The sequence below is a fragment of the Chlorocebus sabaeus genome, chromosome 8 (genome assembly GCF_047675955.1).
Source record: "Chlorocebus sabaeus isolate Y175 chromosome 8, mChlSab1.0.hap1, whole genome shotgun sequence".
In the NCBI taxonomy this organism is placed as follows: domain Eukaryota; kingdom Metazoa; phylum Chordata; class Mammalia; order Primates; family Cercopithecidae; genus Chlorocebus; species Chlorocebus sabaeus.
Window position 1 is genome coordinate 85,675,657 of NC_132911.1, and position 24,993 is coordinate 85,700,649.

At 39.1% G+C, this 24,993-nt stretch overlaps 1 protein-coding gene across 1 annotated transcript in view; it reads left to right on the plus strand.

The window, feature by feature from the left end:
• Positions 1-281: 281 nt before the first annotated feature.
• Positions 282-24,993, plus strand: part of CHMP4C (charged multivesicular body protein 4C) — a 30,471-nt gene continuing 5,759 nt past the window's right edge. The window contains exons 1-2 of the mRNA XM_008000978.3: positions 282-651; positions 24,421-24,598. Of these exons, the coding sequence (XP_007999169.1) occupies positions 462-651; positions 24,421-24,598 (368 nt within the window). The 5' untranslated portion in view covers positions 282-461. The remainder of the gene's footprint in view (positions 652-24,420; positions 24,599-24,993) is intronic.

The following is a 24,993-nucleotide window of genomic DNA, read 5'->3' on the forward strand; positions in this document are numbered from 1 at the left end:
AAAGTATTTTGCATATCCAGCCTTGTGCACTTACACTTTCAGGTCCTGCACAAGACCCCTGGACATCGATTTGCTTTTCTTTGAGCCGTTCACAAACTAATTCCTCGTTCCTGGGAGAGTCCCTAGTGTGGTTTAAGCCAGCTTCCCACGGTCTTTTTCGGTCTTTTCAACTTTTCTCTGCTCTCCCTCAACTCCCAGAGGGCTGGGTGGCGCCGGCCAGCCGACGTCCCAGCGGTGCCCTCCCCGCCCAGCAGCTGTGCCGCGGGGCGGGGCCGAGTTGGCAGCCAGGAAATGCCCTGGAGTGTGTGTCACCTGTCCAGGACGACTTGTTGATTCCCAGGAGCGCCGCCTTTCCGGTCTGGGTCCCCGAGAGGACTGCTTTGCTCACCTGTCCCCTCGGCACGGCCCCGGGGAGCTCCCGACAAGTCCCCGAGATCGCTCGCCCTCCCAACTCCACAGCAATGAGCAAGTTGGGCAAGTTCTTTAAAGGGGGCGGCTCTTCTAAGAGCCGAGCCGCTCCCAGTCCCCAGGAGGCCCTGGCCCGACTTCGGGAGACTGAGGAGATGCTGGGCAAGAAACAAGAGTACCTGGAAAATCGAATCCAAAGAGAAATCGCCCTGGCCAAGAAGCACGGCACGCAGAATAAGCGAGGTAGGCTGGGATCTGGCCCACAGGCAGGAGCCCATCTGCCTTTAGCCCTTCCCTTGGGGACAATCGGCCCACACCACTGAGGTCCCCAGATGGCCGGGTTTGCTCTTGCAGTCTTTTCTAGGGACTGGTACTGACTCTTAGGGCCCTGACTAGGGTGAGCTGAGCTAGACGCTGGCACTTATGGCAAAATGTAAGCGGCCGCTAAAAATCTCAGTAATCAAGATGAACAATACTTTAATGCAATACCTAAAGGACTCAGAACCAATGCCAAGAAAGAAATGATGAAGAAAATATCAAAATGTTAAATAAAGATAGGATTGGTATTTTTTTTTATTTGCCTCTAGGTCTTATATTGTTATGTCCAGCACTTCTTTATTTAAAATTTTTTTTATAATGTGATGATTTGTTCATCGTGGATTTTTAAATATTAATTTTGAATTTAAAAAATATTGCATTAAAATATTATCTGTCTCGATTACTGAGTGTTTTTGCACCCCTGTAAATTTTGCTCCTGGTTCAGCTTTTTCTAGGCCAGTCTTGCTGACTCCAGCACTAACTATCAAGTTTTCTGCTGTATGTTTGTATATTAAATTACACATTTTAACTTTCACGTAAATCTTCAGCAAAGTATATTCTAGTGCATTGTGGTTTACCTTGCTCCTCAGCTGTGGAAAGCTTTAGCTGGATGTTCGGCAGTTGAAGTCTTAAAAAAAAAAAAGAGGAATTAAACATTAAATTTCCTATCACTGACTTTTGGCACACACAAGGAACTTTGAGTTAATAATAATTCTTAATGTTCCTGTTGCACCTTGAACACCTGTTCTTTGCCAGACTTAATTGATTGCTTCAGTATACAGTTCCTTCTATAGGAATACCACTAAACAGCACCTGTGGCACAGATAAAAACTCAGTGAGAAGTTGAAGTGGTTTGCACTTGTAATACAGGTTAATGGCAGACCCAGAAAAGGAAGTGGCAATATAGGACTCTGCTTACCACCAAACCCAAATATTTGCATCCTCAAGTTGGGCTTCTTTAGTCATAATGAAACCTTGGGAAGATTTTGGCTCAAGGATTTGGCTACAGGATGCTGCCACTGTTTAATGCAGGAAAGGAAGGATGTCTCAAGGAGCTGACCTTGAGAACTCTGCCTCTTCCCGTAAAAGTGTGACAGCTGTATTTATGCCCACTTACTACCAACAATAAAAAGGCTGTTTTATTGTGTATAACTTTTGCCCATATTATAACCTGTTTTAGAGGTAAGTACTGATTTTTACTTTTACTTTGTGTCTGAAAATATTCTGGGAAGTTATTCAATGGCAATTTCTAAAGAAAGACCATGTCATTATGGCTTGCTAAAAATGTTGTTGGTCATTTTGTAACTTGGCCCTTTCTCTTCGGTTTGATACACACTCTGACATTTGTTTAGTGTCTGTCAAGGGTTTTCTTCCCTTTGCCATCTATTTGGATCTGTGTATAGCTTTGTCTACCATGGTTGCTCAGCAAATATTGGTGGTGGTGGTTGTTTTGAGACAGAGTTTAACTCTTGTTGCCCAGGCTGGAGTGCAATGGCGCGATCTTGGCTCACCGCAACCTCTGCCTCCCAGGTTCAAGCGATTCTCCTGCCTCAGCCTTCCGAGTAGCTGGGATTACAGGCATGTGCTACCACACCCAGCTAATTTTATATTTTTAGTAGAGACGGGTTTTCTCCGTGTTGGTGAGATAGGTCTCGAACTCCCGACCTCAGGTGATCCACCTACCTTAGCCTCTCAAAGGGCTAGGATTACAAGCATGAGCCATAGCGCCCGGCCAACGTTGGTTTTAAAAATCTGAAAAATTGACCATTTCCTTTTAGGAAGTGGTAAAAATGTAAATTTGCTTTCGAAGACAGAGTGCAAAATAATATGGGTTTTAATGATTTTTTTTTCAGAAGTACCCTTCAATTGGCAATGCACAAAAAATGATCTCAATTTGGCTTTATGAATAAAGACAAAAAATTTAAAGACAGTGCTAATTAAGACTACCAATCTAACTTCCTTAACTCAAGAAAGTTATAGATGCAAGTATGAAGAGCAAATAACTTGGGTTTTTTTTTCTTTTTTTTTGAGACACGATCTTACTCCGTCGCCCAGGCTGTAGTACAGTGGCACGATCTCAGGTCACTGCAGCTTCCACCTCCTGGGTTCAAGTGATTCTCCTGCCTCAGCTTCCCAAGGAGCTGGGATTACAGGTGTGCACCACCACACCCAGCTAATTTTTGTATTTTTAATAGAGACGGGGTTTCACCATGTTGGCCAAGCTGGTCTCAGACTCTGGACCTCAAGTGATTCTCCTGCCTCTGTCTCCCAAAGTGCTGGGATTACAGGTGTGAGCCACTGTGCCCAGCCCTAATTTTTAATAGAAAAGTCATTAACTTTGTCCTTGGAAGCTTCACTGGTGTTAGTGTCTGGAAACTCCCAGAGCTTCTTGAGTGACTCTAGGAGTAAGACGAGGCTGATTAGCATGAGGTCATCTGTAATCTAAGCTATGGAAAGAATTCAATCTTAGGCCCATGCATTGGTAACACGCTCAGTATCAGCACCTTCCAAATAAACCGGATAACTTCATATACTTCATAACTTTGCATACACAGTTACTGTCTTCTATTAGCCACCAAGTGATATAAAATAGTAAAATAAAACCTGATATACTTAGTACTAAATGGTCCCTGTGTGACACAATGCCGTTGTTAGAATGGCTGTAATTTAAATGATAATCAGGGTGACATAATTTATGTGCAATTGAAGTTTTGTTACTAGAGATAGCTGGTCAGCTAATATATTCTCTGAATGGCCAGCTAGCATTATACCAGAAAAGGCCACACTCCTAGCCACTTCAGATTCTTCAAAGATCAATTTCTCTACAACAACAGAAGCTTTGACAGCATTCTAAATGTCAAAATGAGTTTGACTGGTAAAATGAAAAACTTTTAATTAGCATAATAAATGTTAGAAATGGGGCGGGACATGGTGGCTCATTCCTGTAATCTCAGCACTCTGAGGGGCTGAGGTGGGCACATTACTTGAGGTCAGGAGTTTGAGACCAGGCTGGCCAACATGGTGAAACCCCATCTCTACTAAAAGTACAAAATTAGCCGGATGTGGTCGCGCATGTCTGTAATCCCAGCTACTTGAGAGGCTGAGGCAAAAGAATTGCTTGAACCTGGGAGGTGGAGGTTGCAGTGAGCAGAGATAGCACCATTGCACTCCAGCCTGGGCGACAGAGTCAGACTATGTCTCAGTAAATAAATAAATAAATAAATAATAAGTAAATAGATAAATGTTAGAAATGGGATCTCACTGGTGAATTTTTTTTGAGACAGAGTCTCGCTTTGTCACTTAGGGTGGGTTGCAGCAGTGTGATCAGGGCTCACTGCAGCCTTGACCTCCGGGACCCAATTGATCCTTCCACTTCAGCTTTCTGAGTAGCTAGCACCACAGGCATGCACTACCACACCCAGCTATTTAATTTTTTTGTGTGTAGGTGAGGTCTTCTTATGTTGCCCAGGCTGGTCTTATACTCCTGGGCTCAAATGATTCTCCTGCCTCAGCCTCCCAAATTGCTGACAAGAGCCACTGGGCCTGGCCTCACTGGTGAAATTCTAGGTATTTTAAATATGTGGATTGCTAAAACAGTTTAGAGACACTTCCAATACCCTCGCCACCCCACCCCCAGGTATGAACCGGACGTGAATCTACTAGGTGTATAATTAACTTAACACTAGAATGGTGTCTGAAACTAGATCTCAAATCAGTGCAGTGTTCAGTCTTTAGGTGGGTTTCTGATGGAGTGCACCTCTAACAGGGCACAGCACCTACCAGGGAACGTTGCTGTCTTCCTCAGTGAGCCTTTCATGCAGGGTGAATGGGAGCACCTAAAAGTACCTAGAGTTGGGACTTCATTGAGCTCATGGGACAGGTTGGCAAATTATTGTTATATGCTTGCCCGTGTATGTTTGTTTAATAATGTATATGCAGAATTTAGTCTGAAATTTGCTTTCATTACAACTCATAGCAAGGTAGTACATGGGTAGCTAATTCTCCTCCCTTCGAATTTATTTGGCAGTTATCATCATCATCATCCACCAAAAAGAACGTGAGTAAACATGAACAAATTGATTTTGCAACACTTACTATCCAAGGCTCTATCGATCCAAAAGAGTAACAGTTGGAGCTTGAGTTATAATTTGGTTAAAAACTCTAGGAGGCCAGAGATTCTTGAATGCAGTTTATTTAGATTACTATGCTATAATTCTTGCTTTATAGGTAGCAATCTACTTTGTGGAAAAGCAAACTTTTAATATATTATTTAATTTTTGTTCTACTTCTTCTGAGCACTGTATCTTAAAGTCACCTGGATGCATGGGGCCCACCCCCATTTATTCTGATATAATTGACTGGAGTGGGGATCAGGCATCTATTTTTTTTTAAAGGGCCCCCACCTGATTATGACCTGTGGGCCAGGGTTAAGGATGGGGAGCCTAAATCCATAGGAATGTTAATGAGGTGGAAAAACAAGATCTGTTGCTATACCAGTGCTTCTGACCTCAGGGTCTAAAGGGTATCAATATCTCAGCACACTGTAGAACTCTCCTGCCACACTGATCTGGCAATACACACCTTACAGGTCACTATTCCAACTTTATTTATTTATTTATTTTTTGCTTAAATATAATATCCCTATCTATTTTTTTGCACATTTAATAGAAAGTATCTTGGTGTTGTAGTTAAGAGCCTGGGCTTCAAAGCAGACAGCCAAATAAAGTCCTACGTTTGATTTCCATCCCCGCCGGCCCCTTAGTAGCTCAATGACCCTAGATCAATAATTTCGCTTGTCTAATCCTGTTTCCTTATCTGCATAATGGCAACGATGACATAAATCCTTGGAGTTGTGGGGATGAATGACATTATTGGGTAAAGCATTTAGTGCAGTGCTTTATAAACATTAGCTCTTGGTATAAACTAATTACATTTTAAAAAGCTGTACTTGGCCCAGTTTTTGGTCAAATTTTGTCTTCTGGAATACCATCACATAAATCTACTTCATCTGTCCTGTGAAGGCCTTTCACATATTTGATGACAGCAATCAATTCTTCAAGTCTCCTGTTCCTTGCCTACCTTTTCCACCCTCCTCAGTGACCCCTTACCATGCTGAGGTTTTCTCACTAGGGGCACGTCAAGGATGAGGCAGGTGAGATGCCTAGGACACAACTGTGTGACCCTGAGAGTGAGTGCCTCCTTGCAGTTTGCACCCTACATGCCTCTTTTTCCCTCTCATCCTAGTCCTAGCTCTGTTGCTTGCCTTATCCCAGGCTTAGCAGCAACTCCAAATATGTAAATATGTGAAAATGAGTGGATCTAGTCTGGGGTTATTTGTGGGCTGATTAGGATTAAGGGTTGAGATGGAGAGAAAGCAAATTTGGCCAAAACCCCTACTCAGTGTCATTACACACAATTCCAGTGAAAATTGGGTTCGGAGGCTGTTCTACCTCTTCATCAGGTGTCCATTTGGTGAAGTGAGTCTCCAGGACAGAGTCCTCTATTGAATAAGCTCTCTCACTTTGAAGCCTGGGCTGTATTGGTAAGGATGAATTTGCTTTCAGAATCGTGATGTGGACTTGATCTTCCTTGGAGAGAAGGAGTGTGCACAATCCTACTTTTAGCTCGTGGGAAGAACCTCCTCAGTCTCTTAATTTTGCTTTTTATTATAGTTGTCATAGAACTCAACTCTGCAGTCTTCAGACACTGCAGATCAGAAGGACATCTGTGTAAAGAGAGTCAGCTAGTTAGTTGAATGTCAAACTAGTGATAACAAAACCATGGCTCATGTTAAACAACACAGCCATAGACTGCAAGAGATTGATGGAAGTTCCCTTGGGAGATATAACTCACCTAGTAACCTCCATTCTTAAGACAGTCTCTCAAAATGTGGTACTCAGATCACCTGCATCGGAATTCCTTCTATATTTCACTCATAAGTGTTCACTAAAGATTCTAATTTAGTAGGTTAATTATAGGGTCCAGAAATCTGGACTTTGAACAATTAACTCAATGACTGCTCCCCAGTTTGAGAATCTATGAAGTATTATTCAATGAGCTGTTAAACTGGAAGGGATTACTCTCTATTTATTCTGTTTTCTTCCTCACCCATTTGTGTTGTTTCTCCCTTCCTCCATCATCACTCAGATAATTGGATGAAATATCTTTCCACCTTTCCCTCTGCTTACTCTTTTTTTTTTCTTTTTGAGATGGAGTCTTGTTCTATCACCAGGCTGGAGTACAGTGGCATGATCTTGGCTCACTGCAACCTCTGCCTCTTGGGTTCAAGTGATTCTCCTGTCTCAGCCTCCTGAGTAGCTGGGACTACAGGTGCATGCCACCATGCCCAGCTATTTCTTTTTTTTTTTTTGTATTTTTAGTAGAGACGGTTTTTACGCTGTCTCAGACTTATCCAGTATTCAAATTAGAACCAGGCATTAAAATACCTTGTTTTGTGTGCCTTTGATTGTCTGATTATTTTGTACCATACTCAGTATTCTATGGCCTGGGGAAACAAAACAAAACAAAACAAAAACCAACGAATGAAAAAAACTCTTATCCCTGGCGCATTAACAACCAATACCTAGGCCAGATCTTACTCCCCAATCAACTACCCCTCTCCTGGAAAAGATAGATCAGTGGAAACATGATCCTCCCCTCAACCTTCATCCCTAATTTCCCTCCCTTACCAGAGGCTCCACTTGGGCTTTCACCCCACAGTGGGGAAACCTGAGACATGGGCACCTAGCCCTGGGGACCCTCTTCACTTAAGCTGTTGTTTTAAACTTTGAGCTTCCCCACCTCCTCCCTCTCTTCTCTGAGATGTTGCAAGGATCCAATATAGACCAACACTGCACTTGCACACTTAGGTACTGGCCAGCACAGAGTGGCCTGGGCTTGTTATTTCTTTTGTTCTGTTAATACAGTTTCAATTTGAATATGATTTTTCAGATACTCATTTCACTCGCTTTTTTCCCATTGGATGTGGAAAGAGTTAAAACTCCCAGCCAAATTACTCTTCCATGGAAATCAATATGTTCAGCTGCATTTAGTATTTGACATTTATTTCTATTAAATATCCTCTTATTTTTAGTTGTTTTAGAATTAGGATTTTAATTCCAATTTTATTGTCTTATATGCAAGCTATTTCTTTGAGTTAAGTTAGCCACAAATTTGATCTGCAGCCTCTATTGTTGTTGTGGAAGTTGTTGTTAAAACATTGAATAAAACAGAACCAAGGACAGAACCTTGGCATGCCACCAGAGACTGCATTTCAGGATGGCCTTTGCATGATAGCAACCGTGTTTCATTAGCTAAGGTGGCAGTCCCCAACCCTTTTGGCACCAGGTACCAGTTTCATGGAAGACAATTCGTCCATGGCTGTTTGGGGGTAGAGGGGATGGTTTTGGAATTAAACTGTTCCACCTCAGATCGTCAGGTATTGGATTATCATAAGAAGTGCACAACCTAGATGCTTGCATGCACAGTTCACAATAGGGTTCTGCTCCTTTGAGAATGTAATGCCGCTGCTCTTGTAACAGAACGTGGAGCTCAGGCCCTAAGGCTTGCTGGCCTGCCGCTCATTTCCTGCTTTGCAGCCCAGTTCCCAACAGGACACGAACCAGGGTTTGGGAACCCCCAGAGCTAAGGCGTAATCCCAGTTCGACAGATCAACACTCAATGAATTCAGGTGTTCATCTAGCTATAAATACACCTGACCCACATTTCTAGTCCTTATCATCTTATTTCTCCAGCTTTTTCTCTTTTATTCAGCAATGCCCTCAATATTCTTTGTGAATAATATTCCTAAAACTGAACTATATTTACGCACCTGGGGTTCACAAATGTTGGCTTCTGAACTGAGAGTATGTTACCTTCATCAGATTCTCTGGAGAGCTTTTAAAAAATGCCACACCAGGAGATTCTCTCTGGAGGGATCTGGAATAAGGTTCAGGATCTTGGTATTCAAAGACTGAGTGATTTTGAAGTGTGTAATGTTTGGAGGCTAGTGGATGGTCTACAGTTTTTCCTTGAGTCAGTATCCAGCAACCAAAAGAAAAGAAGCCTATGAAATTATTTTGGTATTTTTCATAGCTGTGAACTCATATTGGCTTAGAGTAATCATCATCTTCTAACTCCTCAGAAACTGGAGTATTTTTGTTCTAGAATTTTGCTTTTAGTGTGTGTGACACAGTTTGCTGATGGATTGTAGCAACTTCTAGAAGAGCAATTGCTACTGTTTCTTATGTTATATAACATTACATCTAGTTTTTTTCATGAATTTGGAGCAGTATTGTAAATATTTAAACATTTATTATTATTACTCATTTAAATTCCACAAGGATGAAAAGCACTACATTTGGGGAAATATTTACATCAAGCAAATAATAAAATTCCCTTCATTTATACTATTTTGCAGTTTGTTGAGTCAGCCAAAATAAAGTAGAATAAGTTAGAAAAGGTATTACTAACACCATGATTATGCCAAAGTAATGGGATTTACACAGTTTCAAGGAATTATGGCAAGAGAGTACTATGAGCTTACCTAGACATGTGCTTAGTACAACTAGTTTATTTCTCGGTATTTAGGACTACTTATTTCAGGTGATTTTTTAAGATAACAGCAAAGTACCAGATACTCTAACCAGTGATAAATAAGACAAGGGATCTAATACTCAGTTAAATAAAAATGATAAGGTTTGGCTTTGGGGGTCAGCTTTGGAATGGGTAAGAATTATCTATTTTGGCATTCATTTTTTGTACTATGCCTAAGTACATGTGAATCTATTTGTACTTTTAAGGAATAAAATTATCACAAAACTTAAAATATACAGATGATGTTAATTTATTTTTAAATGGCACATTCTCAATCTGTTTTAGTAAACTTAACTAGTTTCGTTTTTTGTTTTGTTTTGTTTTTTTGAGGCGGAGTCTCGCTCTGTCACCCAGGCTGGAGTGCAGTGGCGTGATCTCAGCTCACTGCAAGCTCTGCCTCCTGGGTTCACGCCATTCTCCTGCCTCAGCCTCCTGAGTAGCTGGGACTACAGGCGCCCACCGCCACACCTGGCTAATTTTTTGTATTTTTAGTACAGATGGGGTTTCACCGTGTTAGCCAGGATGTTCTCGATCTCCTGACCTCATGATCTGCCCGCCTCAGCCTCCCAAAGTGCTGGGATTACAGGCGTGAGCCACTGCGCCCAGCCATTTGATAGAAGTTTTAACAAATACACAGTTAGTTTAAAAGTTTGCAGAAGAAGAAAAAATAAAATTAAAAAACCCAAACAAACAAAAGTCTGGATTAAATATGAAACACACAGTATGCCACTCTTTGAATAATTGACTTTTCCTGTACTAGACATTTTGATTCTTTACTTCAAGCAGCTGGTACTGATAGGGAATTGCTTGTTGGAAATATTTAGGACCCTATCCAAAGCTTCTAAGATCATGGTTTAAAGCAGTAAGAGCTATTATACCTAGACCAATGGCTCTTCTAACCACTGCTAAGCCCTTTTTTCAGGTATTTCTAATTTGTAGGAATTTCCAGGTAGCTAGAAGGCCCCACTACTATTGCTCTGCACAGCCTCCATCATCTCTTCCCCAATGTACGAATCTAGTGACTTAAAATACCAACACTGTAATCACTACTTGCAAAACAAGACAAGCCCCCAAAAAGCAAGCAAATGAGAATGGTAATTTTAAAATTACAGGCAAGGAAAAGTAGGTCATTTTCTGTTAACAGTTGGGAAGCCTTGCATTAAAAGTTAAACTCTTGATTTAAAAATTAAAATTCAATTTCAACTATCTCGCTTAAATGAAATAAAGTTTACATGTGTATGTTTAGCCTAGATGGAAATTTGGAGGAGTAAAATTATGCAACTAAATATTTAACAAGCACTTTGGACATTTTATTCTTTATTTAAATATGAAGTCTTAGTGAATCTTTTTGGTTCTATCACATGGTGTTATATGCTACATAGTCATACTGAGCGCGTCTCATTTGCTGTAGTGGTAACGTTGTTCAACAGGCCTTGCTTGCTTAGCAGTGCTATTTACATTATCATTTCTTTCCCTATATTTAATATGTATAAAGTGAAAGCAAATATAACCTTGGAGTTTGAACAAAGATATTACTGTAACTCAAAACTTCTACTGTGTTAACTGTAGAAAAAAATTATGATCGTGGTTAACTAATTTGCAAGTATTTCAAAGACCCCATATATAAGAGCCTATGCTTTATTATTTTGTGAGCAGTTTGAAAATGTTTATTTATGAAAACTATATTGATTTGTTGGTGTTACTTGTATTTGAAAACATTAAAGAATAGTATAGTTCATCATCAATTTCAAGGTGAATCTATTCTAAAGAATTTCAAATACTAACAGTCAACTTGAGGAACTATATATTTTTAAAGATTTTTTGACCTTAGGGTCTCAAAGGAATAGTCATAGAAACACAGACAGTGAGACCTGAAAGGGGCTAAAGGAATACAGTTTTCTGGTTCTAGAACTTCAGATGGTAGAGCACCTGCAAGCCACAGGCACAGTACTATGAAATATTGCTGCATCATATGACTAAGGAATACATTTTTACAAGTAGATAATAGAACCATATTAAATATATACATATTATATATAATAAATTACATCTGTAGGTACACACATCTACTTTGTAAAATTAAGCATAATCAGCTATTTCTGGGTTTTTTCTGTTAAAATTTTCTGGTTTCATATTTATACTTGAAAAATATTCTAGATGATAACAGGCCCACAAAATTTACCAATTTGTGGGGTTATTAATAACACTAGCAGCAAATAAAAAGCTCATTTATTCAATTAGTTATGTATTCTGACTGGTATCAAACAATTAATTGGGTTTTTACAAAGAATATCAAATAGATTTTAATTAATGTATTGGTATGTTCGTCGAACATGTTAATTTCTCTTGCCCAGCAATTGACTTCTGAAGCAATTAATTATAAGAGATGAGAATTTCAGTGAGTTTTTAAAATAAGTCTATTATGCAAGCATATCTTCCTTTTTTGACAACTCAAGGCACTTTTAGATCATGAACTTCCCGTCTCAGATTTACCTTTTTTCATATTCTCTTGCATGATATCCTGGTAGGGAGAAATGCCTCATCTTCAAAAACAACCTCAAGCTCTTTAGAATGAGGAGCATCATTTCTGCTGGAAAATAACCTTAATTTCCTTTGCCCATTTGCTATCTCTCTGGAGAAGAGAGAGGACACTGATCATCCAGCCTATTTTTCTCCTCTTTTATACTTTGTAGTATTAATCAATCACCTTTTTTAAACACGAAATTCAGTCCAAAGTTCCTAGCTTGCTTGTAGCAATATTGAACTTCCAAATGCCCTTATAATATCTCTTATTTACTTTCTGAAATCTCATTCCTTTTTACTGCTTTCTCAGGCATCTGCTTTAGCATTATATAATCCTATATATCACTGTTGTGTGTTGGTCTTCTTCTAGATTGCTATTTACCCTCCATGTGACATTTAATATTGATGAGACCTCCAGAAATATGGAGGTTACATATAAGATTCAGCTGCTGTGGCAAGCTGGAGTGCAAATCTTTAAAACGAAGACGTGCTCTATATTTAAGGTTTATAGTTCCTAATTTCTAATATATCTCAGTCAGAAACTTTTCATTGGTATGAGATTTGTAGTAGGAGAAAGGGTTGGGGGATGGAAGGAACCTGTTGTGTAATACCTTTTTATCATTCATGTTCTTTATTTACCAGTGTGTTGAGTATACATGTAGACAGTCACCGGGAACTTTATCTACATAGAAGACATGTAGCCATATTTCTTTCCATATATGAAAAGAAACGGTAATGTAAATAGAACTGCTCACCGAGTAAGGCCTATTGAACAAGGTTACTGCTACAGTGATTTCTGCGAAGCCTTCCCTAACCCTCCCAAGAGAGCCTGTAAATTATTCTGCGTACCCATTGCACCTTGTACATCTATCTTCTTATTCTCCTCTACATCTTCTCTACTACTTGAGGTGAAGAATGTAACTTACACATGTCAGTATCCCTAGGAACAGTGCCTATAGCATAATAGGTGCTGGATAAATCCTTGCTGAATGATGAATAGGTGATTGCCCATTTCATATTTTGTCTCTCTCTCAGACTGTAGCCTTATTTCTTTGTCCCTCCAGTGCCTAACACAGTACCAGGCATGTCATAGATCTTTAATACATGCTTGTTAAGTGACTGAAATAAATGAATACAGAGTATTTTTTAAAAGTAAAGGAGTTCAGTGAAATTCATAATAGGATGCCTCTGGCCAAATGCATGTTAAAATTTTCTAATATTCCCCCAGTTCTTTTCAATCGAACCTGTAACATTGAGCAGATATATTTTGTTTTTATTCCATTTGGGAAATGTCTATGATGATGCTTAGTCAGATTGAGCTTTTTGAAAACCAAAACAATTGCCATAAATAGAAGGTATTGTTTAATTAATGAGGTGATTTATATATGGGTAAGAACAGGGCTTACACTAAAGTTCCTCAAATAAAACATGATCACGAGCCTTTCCAGTTAAAAGCAAAAAACGACATAAGCAATTATGTGTGACATGTCTCTTAAACATTCTCATATCTGGGCTTACTCTTCAGAGCCTCATCTTTTAGCCCTTCTCTAGAGATCATTCCTGGGACAGAGAAGAGCTATTATAATGCAGTTTCATATTTCAAACACAGGTTTGTCTGTGTTCACTGGATATAATGGTTCCTAAAAGGTTCTTCCTGTGTACTGACTAATGGATTAACAATACGCACATTTATGTACCCCAAATGAATGAAGAACAAGTTGACTTTTAAAACCAAAACGCCCTATACATTACATGAGCAATGAAACTGAAACTCTTTTCTGTTAGTTGAAATTATTTGGCATAAGTGACTGAAAGCCTTCCTCCCTTGGCAGCATAGTGGGGTTGCATAGCAATAGTTAAATCTTGGTTCAAATGGGTAATTTTTGCATTTTAGTTCCAATCCCCAATGGGCTGCTGTAAGGACTCTTCACGTATCCTGTTAGCAATAGTACATAAAAGACATTGTTTTGCAACTCCACTGCTGAAGGAACATCAGTATTATGCAAGGAGACAAAAACCCTGGCTGTTTCTCTACCACAGAGGAATACAGTAGATTCCTTTGTCTTAGAAAGAATGTTGTCCAGGTCTCACCAGCTGCCTAAAAGCACATACAGGAGTTTGAAAGATTGAACTACACCTTCTACACAGGTTAAATTTCACGGCTCTGAAAATGTCCTTTTAGGCCAAATCAGGAACAATGCTTGATTTGATTTGCAGCACTTGTTGCATGCCTTTGAAAAAATACAGTTGCTTCTTTCCCAAATTGTTTATTAGGGAACAAGGTTAAGTCCTGTCCGGCTCATGACGTATCAGTGGCATCATCATTTCATATAAGAAACAGCTCACTGAGAGACTCACACTTCTTGGCTATTTGAAACAAAAGCCTCCTGTCTTAATGTTTGGGAGAAGCTTAACGTGCCAGGCAGAAATCACAGTTAATGTCAAGTATCCTAGGCTTTGATCCAGCCATGCAGAAGTTACTGGTTTCATTCACACAGGTTTTTAGAAAAATTTAAAATAGCATGTAAAAATTGGGGAATTTTGCACGGAAATCCAGATTTCTTGCTTCTTTTGAACATGTGGTAGGCTGGAACTACAGGTCTACAAGGCAGCATGGCACTGAATCCCAGCAGTGCTGCTTCCATTAGATCAGGTTTATGCTCCCAGGTCACTGGGGTCTCCAGTTCTTCCTCTTGACTCCCTTATACTGAGGCCAGTGTCTGTTGCTCTGTATTGCCACCATTGCACTAGTTTTTATTTTTATAGAAGAGAAACACTTCTGTCTTTTTCTTTCTTTCTCACAGGTGAAAAAACAAAGAAGGCCTTTTCCCTGACCTTCTAGATGCTTCACTTAATTTCATTACCTGCCTGGCTCCCTCTGAGTTTGGGACTCTGGTTGGGCCAATATGTAGTGTGTGGTATGGGAATTACAGTGTAAGTTGAGATCCCAAGTGTTGGTGAATTAAAAAATTTTTCCAAAATATTTTGAAAAGCAGAAACTATATGCTAACATAGGTGTTTAAAATTATGCCCAAACCAGAACTTCTTATTACTAATGACTAACAATTTCATTAGTCATTAGTGAGGTTCAGTGTTATACCATGAGAGTCCCACCATGTGGTTCTGACAACCTACAAAGGAAATGATGATGATAAAGATCCCTAATATTTAGTAATCACTCACTATGTGCCACTGCACTAAACAATTTATGAATGCTATTTCATTTAGTTCTCAACAACCAAATGAGTTATATCTCCATTTTTCAGTAAGCAACTTATGTAAAGCCGCGTAGTCTTACATGTGAATGAGGGAGCCTAGATTTGAAGGTAAACAACTCTAGCGCATGATGTTCTATCATTGTCTTCTAGGTACTATTGTTCTTGTCAATCAGGTGAGGGAACGTCACTTAAGATGAGTTCAGGTCATGCATCACGATTATTACACACAGGTATTAAGTGGTTTAGGTGGAATTAAAACGTAGGTCTAGAGCTTCAGAGCTCCACCCTTTATACCAAATTGCTTTTCTAGATTTTCAAAAGATTATCTAAAATTAATTTTTACTAAGAAATATGACATTTTTAAAATGGAGAACTTAAAAAATTGCTCAAAAAAAAAAAAAAAATGATGCCTTAGGGTCGATGGGTACCAGTTCAGCTCCAAATATGTATAGATACTGAACCAGCCTGACAAGATAGGGAGGACATGCCTTCTGAACATTCCACTTCCGGGTATGTTGGGTGGACATGTATATTTGCAGTTTAGCTTCTTAGGATACTCTGCTGAATAATAATGTTGGCTGTACCTATTGAAATGTAGAAATGTTTTGTAATATTATGTTTCTGTTGTGATGAGGTATGGTAAAACAAATGGGTAATTTGTTATGTGGTAGTCTCAGAAATAAGATATGCAAGCTCAGGGCTGGGTGCGGTGGATCATGCCTGTAATCCCAGCACTTTGGGAGGCCGAGGCAGGTGAATCACGAGGTCAGGAGATCGAGACCATCCTGGCTAACATGGTGACACCCCATCTCTACTAAAAATACAAAAAAGTAGCTGGGCATAGTGGCGCATGCCTGTAGTCCCAGCTACTCGGGAGATTGAGGCAGGAGAATTGCTTGAACCAGGGAGTCAGAGGTTGCAGTGAGCCAAGATTGCACCACTGCACTCTAGCCTGGTGACAGAGCGAGACTGTCTAAAAAAAAAAAAAAAAAAGTAACCTTAGTAATTATGAATGTTGTATAAATTGCTACTATTTATTTACTTGCTACATCCCTGCCATTCACAGGGACTGTATAAGATGTTTTCCATAAATTATCACTAGTTCTTATAATCACCCAGCCTGATATAATCCCCATTTTCAGAACAGCAAACTAAAGCTCAAAGAAGGGATATGACTTGCCCAAGAACACACATCTGTGACGTCATGGAAGAAGGATTCGCACTCTGGTGTCGAAAGGCCACACTCTTTCCGTTATACCATGCTGTCCTTGTCCTATGTGCAAAATTATCAAATTTATTCACTTACTATCTATTCATTTTATTTCTGTAAAATGGCCAATATCTACTCTTGGGATTCTTGTGAGAATTAAATGTGATAAATCACATAAAGCACATAAAGCACTTATCACCAATTTAACATATGGCAAATGCTCCATAAGTGTTGGTTTTTGTTATGTATTTTGTTGGCCAGGTGCCAGGAACTGGACAAGGTGCTGGGGAAACAGGTAAATAAGATGCTCTTTTCTCCAAGAGCTTATAATTAGGCATAGGAGAGGTGAGGTAGAATAGATTTTAGAAATAATTCTACCATAGTATGATTTTGCACCAGCAGATACGGATCCACAGGTCAGTTGGTCATTCTCCCTGTATGGTGGAGAAAACCCTCACACAGCTCTGATTATTAACGTGGTAAGCCTCTTTTTTTTTTAACTTGTATTTTAAGTTCAGTAGGTACATGTGCAAGTTTGTTACATGGGTAATCCACATGGTTGGTGTTTGGTGTATAAATGATTTTGTCACCCAGGTAGTGATCATAGTACCCAATAGGTAGTTTTTCGATCCTTATCCTCCTCTCACCCTCCCCTCTCAGTTAAGCTCTGGTATTTACTGTTCTCATCGTTGTGTCCACGGGTACCATTCCCACTTATAAGTGAGAACATGCAGTATTTGATTTTCTGTTCCTACATTACTTCACTTAGGATAATGGCCTCCAGCTGTATCCATGTTGCTGAAAGACTATAATTTCATTTTTAATGGCTGCATAGTATTCTGTGGTATATACATACCACATGTTATTTATCCAGTTCATGGTTAATGGGCATCTAGGTTGATTCCATGTCTTTGCTATTGTGAATGATGCTGTGATGAACATAAGGGTGCATATGTCCTTTTAGTAGAGTGATTTATATTCCTTTGGGTATATACCCAGTAATGGGAGTGCTGGGTTGAATGGTAGTTCTGTTTTAAGTTTTTTGAGAAACCTTCAAACTGCTTTCCACAGGAGAGGAACTGATTTATATTCCTACCAGCTCCGTATAAGCATTATGTTTTTGCCACAATCTTGCCAACATCTTTGGCAGATTTTTTTTTTTTTTTTGACATTTTAATCGTAGTCACTGACTGGTGTGAAATGGTATCTCTCATGATTTTGATTTACATTTTGATTTTGATGTACATTTCTCTATGATTAGTGATGTTGAACTGTTTTAAATATGCTTGTTGGCCACATGTATGCCTTCTTTTAAGAAGTGTCTGTTCATGTCCTTTGCCCACTTTAAAATGAGGTTACTTGTTTATTACCTGTTGAATTGTTTAAATTCCTTATAGATTCTGTATATTAAACCTTTGCCAGATGCATAGTTTGTTAATATTTTCTCCCATTCTGTAGGTTTCTGTTTACTCTGTTGATGTTTTCTTTTGCCGTGCAGAAACTCTTTAATTAGACCCCACTTATCTGTTTTTGTTTTTGTTGCAATTGGTTTTGGAGACTTTATCATGAAATCTTTTTGCTGAGGCATATATCCAGAATGGTATTTCCTAGGTTTTCTTCTTGGGTTTTTATAGTTTTAGGTCTTATATTTAACTCTTTAATTCATTTTGTGTTGATTTTTGTACATGATAACAGGAAGGGGTCCAGTTTAAATCTTCCACGAATGACTAGCCAGTTATCACAGTATCATTTATTGATTATGGAGTTCCTTTCCCATTGCTTGTTATTGTTGGTTTTGTTAAAGATCAAATGGTTGTAGGTGTGTACTTTTAATTCAGGGTTCTCTATTCTGTTCCATTTGTCTATGTATTTGTTTCTGTACCAGTACCATGCTGTTTGGGTACTATAGCCTTGTAATATAGTTTAAAGTCAGGTAGTGTGGTACCTTTAGCTTTGTTCTTTTTGCTAAGCATTGCTTTGGCTATTTGGCTCATTTTTGGTTCCCTATGCATTTTAGTATATATTTTTTCTAATTCTATGAAAAATGATGTTGGTAGTTTAATAGAAATAGTATTGAATCTGTTAATTGTTTTGGGCAGTATGGCCATTTTTTTTAAACAATATTGATTCTTCCCATCCATGAACTTGGAATTTTTTCCATTTGTTTGTAGCATCTCTGATTTCTTTCAGCAGTGTTTTGTAATTCTGTGATATGATTTGGCTGTGTCCCTACCCAAATCTCACCTTGAATTGTAGTTCCCATAATTTCCACATGTCATGGGAGGTACTAGGTTGAGATAATTGAATCATGTGGGTGGTTCCCCCATCCTTTCTCAATAGTGAGTTAGTTCTCACAAGATCTGATGGTTTAATAAGGGATTTCCCTCTTTGCTGGGCTCTCATTCTTCTCCTTCCTGCTGCCATGTGAAGAACGTTGTGTTTGCTTCCCCTTCCACTGTGACTGTAAGTTTCCTGAGATTTCCTGAGACTTCCCCAGCCCTGCAGAACTGAGTCTGTTAAACCTCTTTCCTTTATAAATTACCCAGTCTTGGGTATGTCCTTATAGCAGTGGGAGAATGGGCTAATACAGTAAATTGGTACCACAGGGAGTAGGGCACTGCTGTAAAGATACCTGAAAATGTGGACGTGACTTTGGAACTGGGTAACAGTAAGAGATTGGAACAGTTTGGAGAGCTCAGAAGAAGACAGGAAAATGTGGGAAAGTTTGGAACTTCCTAGAGACTTGTAGAATGGCTTTGACCAAAATGCTGATAGTGATATAAACAATGAAGTCTAGGCTGAGTTGGTCTCAGATGGAGATGAGGAACTTGTTGAATATTGGAGTCAAGGTCACTATTGCTATGCAAAGAGACTGGGGGCATTTTGCTCCTGCCCTAGAGATGTGCAGAATTTTGAACTTGAGAGAGATGATTTAGGGTATCTGGTGGAGGGAATTTCTAAGTGGCAAAGTGTTCAAGGGGAAGCAGAGCATAAAAGTTTGGAAAATTTGCAGCCTGATGATGTAATAGAAAAGAAAACCTCATTTTCTGAGGAGAAATTCAAGCTTGCTGCAGAGATGTGCATAAATAAGGAGGAGTGCCATGTTAATCACCAAGACAATGGTGAAAATGTCTCCAGGACATGTCAGACACCTTTGTGGCAGCCCCTCCCATCGCAGGCCTGGAGGCCTAGGAGGGAAAAATTTTCTGAGCCTGAAATTTTCTGAGTTTCCTGAGCCTGACCCAGGGCATCCTGCTGTGTGCAGCCTAGGAACTTGGTGCCCTGCATCCCAGCTGCTCCAGTTAAAAGGGGCCAAGGAGGCTGGAAGGGAATCAAAGGGCCCAAGGTACAGATTGGGCCATGGCTTCAGAGGGTGCAAGCCCCAAGCCTTGGCAGCTTCCACATGGTGTTGAGCCTGCAGGTGTACAGAAGGAAAGAATTGAGGTTTGGGAACCTCTGCTTAGGTTTCAGAGGATGTATGGAAACACCTGATGTCCAGGGAGAAGTTTGCTGCAGGGGCAGAGCCCTCATGGAGAACCTTTGCTGTGGCAGTGCGGAAGGGAAATGTGGGGCTGGAGCTCCCACACAGAGTCCCCACTAGGGCACTGTCTAGTGGAGCTGTGAGAACAGGGCCATCATTCTCCACACCCCAGAATGATAGATCCATCAACAGCTTGCACTGTGTGCCTGGAAAAGACACAGACACTCAATGCCAGGTGTGAAGGCAACCAGAAATGGGGCTATACCCTGTAAAGCTCCAGGGGCGGAGCTTCCCAAGGCTGTGGTAGACCACCTTTTGCATCAGTATAACCTGATGTGAGACATGGAGTCAAAAGAGGTCGTTTTGGAACTTTAAGGTTTAATGACTGCACTATTGTATTTTGGATTTGCATGGGGACTGTAGCCCCTTTGTTTTGGCTAGTTTCTCCCATTTGGAACAGGTGTATTTACCCAATGCTTCTACACCCATTGAACTTGCTTTTGATTTTAGAGGCTCATAGGCAGAAGGGACTTGCCTTGTCTCAGATGAGACTTTGGACTTGGACTTTTAAGTTAATGCTGGAATGAATTAAGACTTTGGGTCTGTTGGAAGGGCATGATTGTGTTTTGAAATGTGAGGACATGAAATTTGGGAGGGGCCGAGGGTGGAATGATATGGTTTGACTGTGTCCCCACCCAAATCTCATCTTGAATTCTAGTCCCCACAATCCCCATGTGTCATGAGGGACCAGGTTGAGATAACTGAATCATGGGGATGGTTTCCCCCATCCTATTCTCATGATAGTGAGTTAGTTCTCACAAGATCTGATGGTTTTATAAGGGGCTTCCCCCTTTGCTAGGCTCTCATTCTTCTCCTTTGGGCTACCATGTGAAGAAGGATGTGTTTGTTTCCCCTTCCACCATGATTGTAAGTTTCCTGAGGCCTCCCCAGCCCTGCAGAACCACTAGTCTATTAAACCTCTTTCCTGTATAAATTACCCAATCTCAGGTATGTCCTTATAGCAGCAGGGGAATTGATTAATACATTCTCCTTGTAGTGATCTTTCACCTCCCTGTTTAGCTGTATTCCTAAGTATTTTATTCTCTTTGTTGGTAAGCCTCTGTTGAGTGTGATGTTGTAAAAAGGACTTTAAGCCATTTGACTTACAAAATTATTTCAGTTCTTTCCTAAAAGACAGATTAAACAAATTTTCTTCTATAAAAAAGTTTGTATATAACAAGGAAAAAATGAAAAAAAAAAAAAGAAAAAATGTAAGTGCTGTTCATCAAGAACTTAAATTGTGGTGTTTTACCTGGAGAGGGAGTTGGAGCAGAACTTGAGGATTCCCAAACCTCCACAGTGGGCAGGAAGGGGTGAGGAAGGACTGTCACCACTTATAAGAAAAATAAAGATGTCTCATACCCAGAGGCAAGCCTTTCTTTGGTAACCGTAGTAATCCTCTGCTTGTGTACCTGCCCCACCTTTTTTTACACAGAGCTATGGGCAACCTTCCCTTTAGGAGAGAGGCCTTGTGGGGAAACACTCTCACATAACGACAAGATGCACAGCCACTTAAATGAACTCTTCCAGTCTGTCATAATATTTATAAATATGAACCTATAATAGATCAGAAGAATTTTGAGGAAAGGTAATTGCATGAAAGAGAAGAATCAAGATAAGCAACACAAACGATGGAACCCAGAAGAACAGAGGTAATGTCAGAAATAAAATATGTTACAAATAAAACTAGTGTTAGTATCTTCAGGGAGATTAAAGAGGCAATTACATCTATAAAACAAGAATAGGCTGCCATTAAAAAATGAGCTACTAAAGAACAAGTTTTTAGAAGTTAGAAACATAATTTTTTTAAAAAAAGGTACAAAAGAAGAATGAATATTGCTGAAGACTAAATTAGTGATCTGAAAATAAAGTCAAGGAATTCTCCCAGAACATAGATCAAAAAGACAAGGAGGGCTGGGTGTGGTGGCTCACACCTGCAATCTCAACACTTTGGGAGGCCAAGGGGAGTAGGACTGCTTGAGGCCAGGAATTTGAGACCAACTTGGGCAGTATAGCAAGACCCTGTCTCCACAAAAAAATTTAAAAAATAGCTGGGTATGGTGACATGTGCCTGTAGTTGCAGTTACTCTGGAAGCTAAGGCAGGAGGATTGCTTGAGCCAGGAGTTCAAGGCTGCAGTGAGCTGTGATTGTACTACTGCATCCAGCCCAAGTGACAGAGTGACTCCATGTGTCAAAACAAAAAATATATAGGATAGAGCCAAAGAACACAATGTTCGTCTTATATTATGGCATTTCAAAAGAGAGAAAACAATGTTTTCAGGGTGTGTGTGTAATTGTATATATAATTAAATAAAAATAATAGAAATTTCAGAAGAGGGTAGACAGAAATGCAGGGGAGAAAGGAGTGATAAAAAAATAATAGGATACAATTTTTTCAAGCTGAAGGAAGATTTGAGTCTTCAGATTGAAAATACTCACTGAATGCTCAGTTGGAAAAAGCAAAAAACAAAAGACACATACCTAGATGCATACTGGTTAAATTTTGTAACTCCAAAGTGTAAAAGAAAGCCTTTAACATTTTTGGAGAGGAAATAAGAAAAGAGATTATCTGCAAAGGGATGAGAATAATTTTATTTTCAAGCTTTTAAAAAGTTAGCTATTCAAAGATAATCTTTTGAAATATTTTGAACCTAGCATTCTGTAAAAATCCAAACTGTCATTCAAGTTTGAGGCAAAATAAAGACATATTCAGACTTACAGGCATTCAAATAATTTATATCTATGCACCTTTTCTAGAAAGTGTAATACTGTAAGTTTTACTCCGGTAAAATAAAGAAGAAATCCAAGAAAGAGGACAATATAGAATACAAGAAGCAATAGTAAGAAATTTATAAATGATTGTTAAAATTGTGTCTATGAAGCTTAGGACAATTGTTAAGAAAGATTTCCTTAACATTGGAAAGTATAATAAAAAAAAACTCTGTGAATCATCAGGGACTAATAAAATGGCAGATTCTTTCAGTCAAACCTTTCAGAGTTTGGAGTGGGAAGGTAATCTTATTTGGGAACAATAAATTAGAGATACTGATTAGTTTTCAACATAGAGGAAAACTTGTTTAATTGTATGTGTCTTAAGGGTATCCATTAAGAGAATAAATTCAGTATATACAATTGTCCAACAATTAAAGGGAAAAAATGAACAAAGAAAATTTAATGAATCTATATAAAGACAAGAAAGCAGAAAGAAAACAAAAAGCATAACAAACAGAAAACACAAAAAAGATGACAATAAAGAGATGGTATTAGATAGCATACCAGTTACTACAATAAATAAGACCGAGTGAAAATCTTACATTAAGTAACAGAGACTATTTAAATGGGTCGAAAACAATCATAAAAAGTAAACACTCATGTGGAGTAATATAGGTGTCTTTAATATGTATATAAAATTGAATAAAAACAATTTTGAAATAGTGGTCTATGTAAAGATTTTTACAGACAAATTGTAATAAAAAACTGGCATATTAACTTAATAAAACAAAATGGAATTCAAGGCAATAAAGAATGAATGGGATAGCGAGTAATACTTGATTACAATAAAAATCCACCAAGAAAGTATAATGGCTATGAGTCTTTGTGCACTATAGAAAAAGCACTGGAATGAATCAATCAAATCTGTTGCAATTACAAGTATAAGTGGGCCAAAACAGAAGAGAGAGTTCTCTCCAAAATCTCTGTTGTGATAACTTACCTGCTTTACATTGAAACCATAAAACCATTTGAGTTCTTTTGCCAATTCCATTTAATTATCATTTATTTTCGTATTAACATTCAGCTGCTGCTCTTTTCGTGCTCTCTCCTTAAATGCATTATGAAAACAGATATTTTAGGGCCTTTTTTGGTTGCCTTCCAAGGTGCCACAGTCAAGAGGGCTTTACTTGTTTTGTGGTTTCAGAGTGAGGCAAGTTAGGTTATCTTACTAAAACGTTAATGGGAAGATTATTTGGTTATCATTTCTCTGAAGGCCCTGCTCTTTTCTCTCACCATTGTGCCATCTGATCCTTGAATACAACTCTAGCAGTGCTGAATTCATGGATGCTCACAGTTAGATGTAACCTCAATAGCCATCTCAAAATCATTTCAGACCAAGACATAGAGCTCAGCATTCTAAGTTCTTGTTCCAGCTGCCACTGTCTTCCTTTAAGCAAGTCACTTCACGTCTCTGGTCTCAATGAACTTGCCTTTAAGAACATGGGGCTAGAATCAACCGTCATTAAGGTCTTTACATTCTCTAAAGGTTTACTTTTCTATTGAGTGATTTTTACTCATATTTTTATCCTTTTTCTAACATCTGACATTGACAAAACATTTCTGTGGCATATGTGTTGGAATAGGAAAACTGACTTTCCATCTGCTTACACTTGCCAGATCTTTGGAAGAAAAGAATAATAAAATATTGGAGACAGTACTAGTTGGTGTAGGTAATTGAGAGGACAATGTGAGTCATTCATTTCTCAGGTTTATTTTGGTATATTCATTGGCCTTAGGTACAAGCAGGTCTAAGTCCATAGTGGTGCTAAGCAAACATCTCTTGAGTTAGTGTCTCTTTCTCTTTCCTAATAAATGTAGCTTCTCTCTTATTTAGCTGCATTACAGGCACTAAAGAGGAAGAAGAGGTTCGAGAAACAGCTCACTCAGATTGATGGCACACTGTCTACCATTGAGTTCCAGAGAGAAGCCCTGGAGAACTCACACACCAACACTGAGGTGTTGAGGAACATGGGCTTTGCAGCAAAAGCGATGAAATCAGTTCATGAAAACATGTGAGTGACTCTGGTCTTCCTCTGAATCATAAATTCCCTCAGTGTTGGGAAGAACTTTTGGAACCATATGATGATTTTGGCAGGAATGGGTTTACTCATTTGAGGCTCTTTGACATGTTGAATAAAATACTATCTCAGAGAAAGATTAAAGGTTATAGCAACAACAACAAGAAAGACCATGAAAAAAGAAAGGGCATTCATTTTTCCTGTAATGTTTCCCGGTTACTTTATGATTGCTGGAAACTGTACCTGTAAATATTTTAATTCTACAGTTTAAAAAAGGCTTCAATTTCAACCTGTGTGAGGGTGTTGGATCTATGGGATAGTGGCTGTCAAACTTTGGAGGGAATCAGAATCACCTGGAGAATAAATAAAGAGAACACAGATGCCCAGGC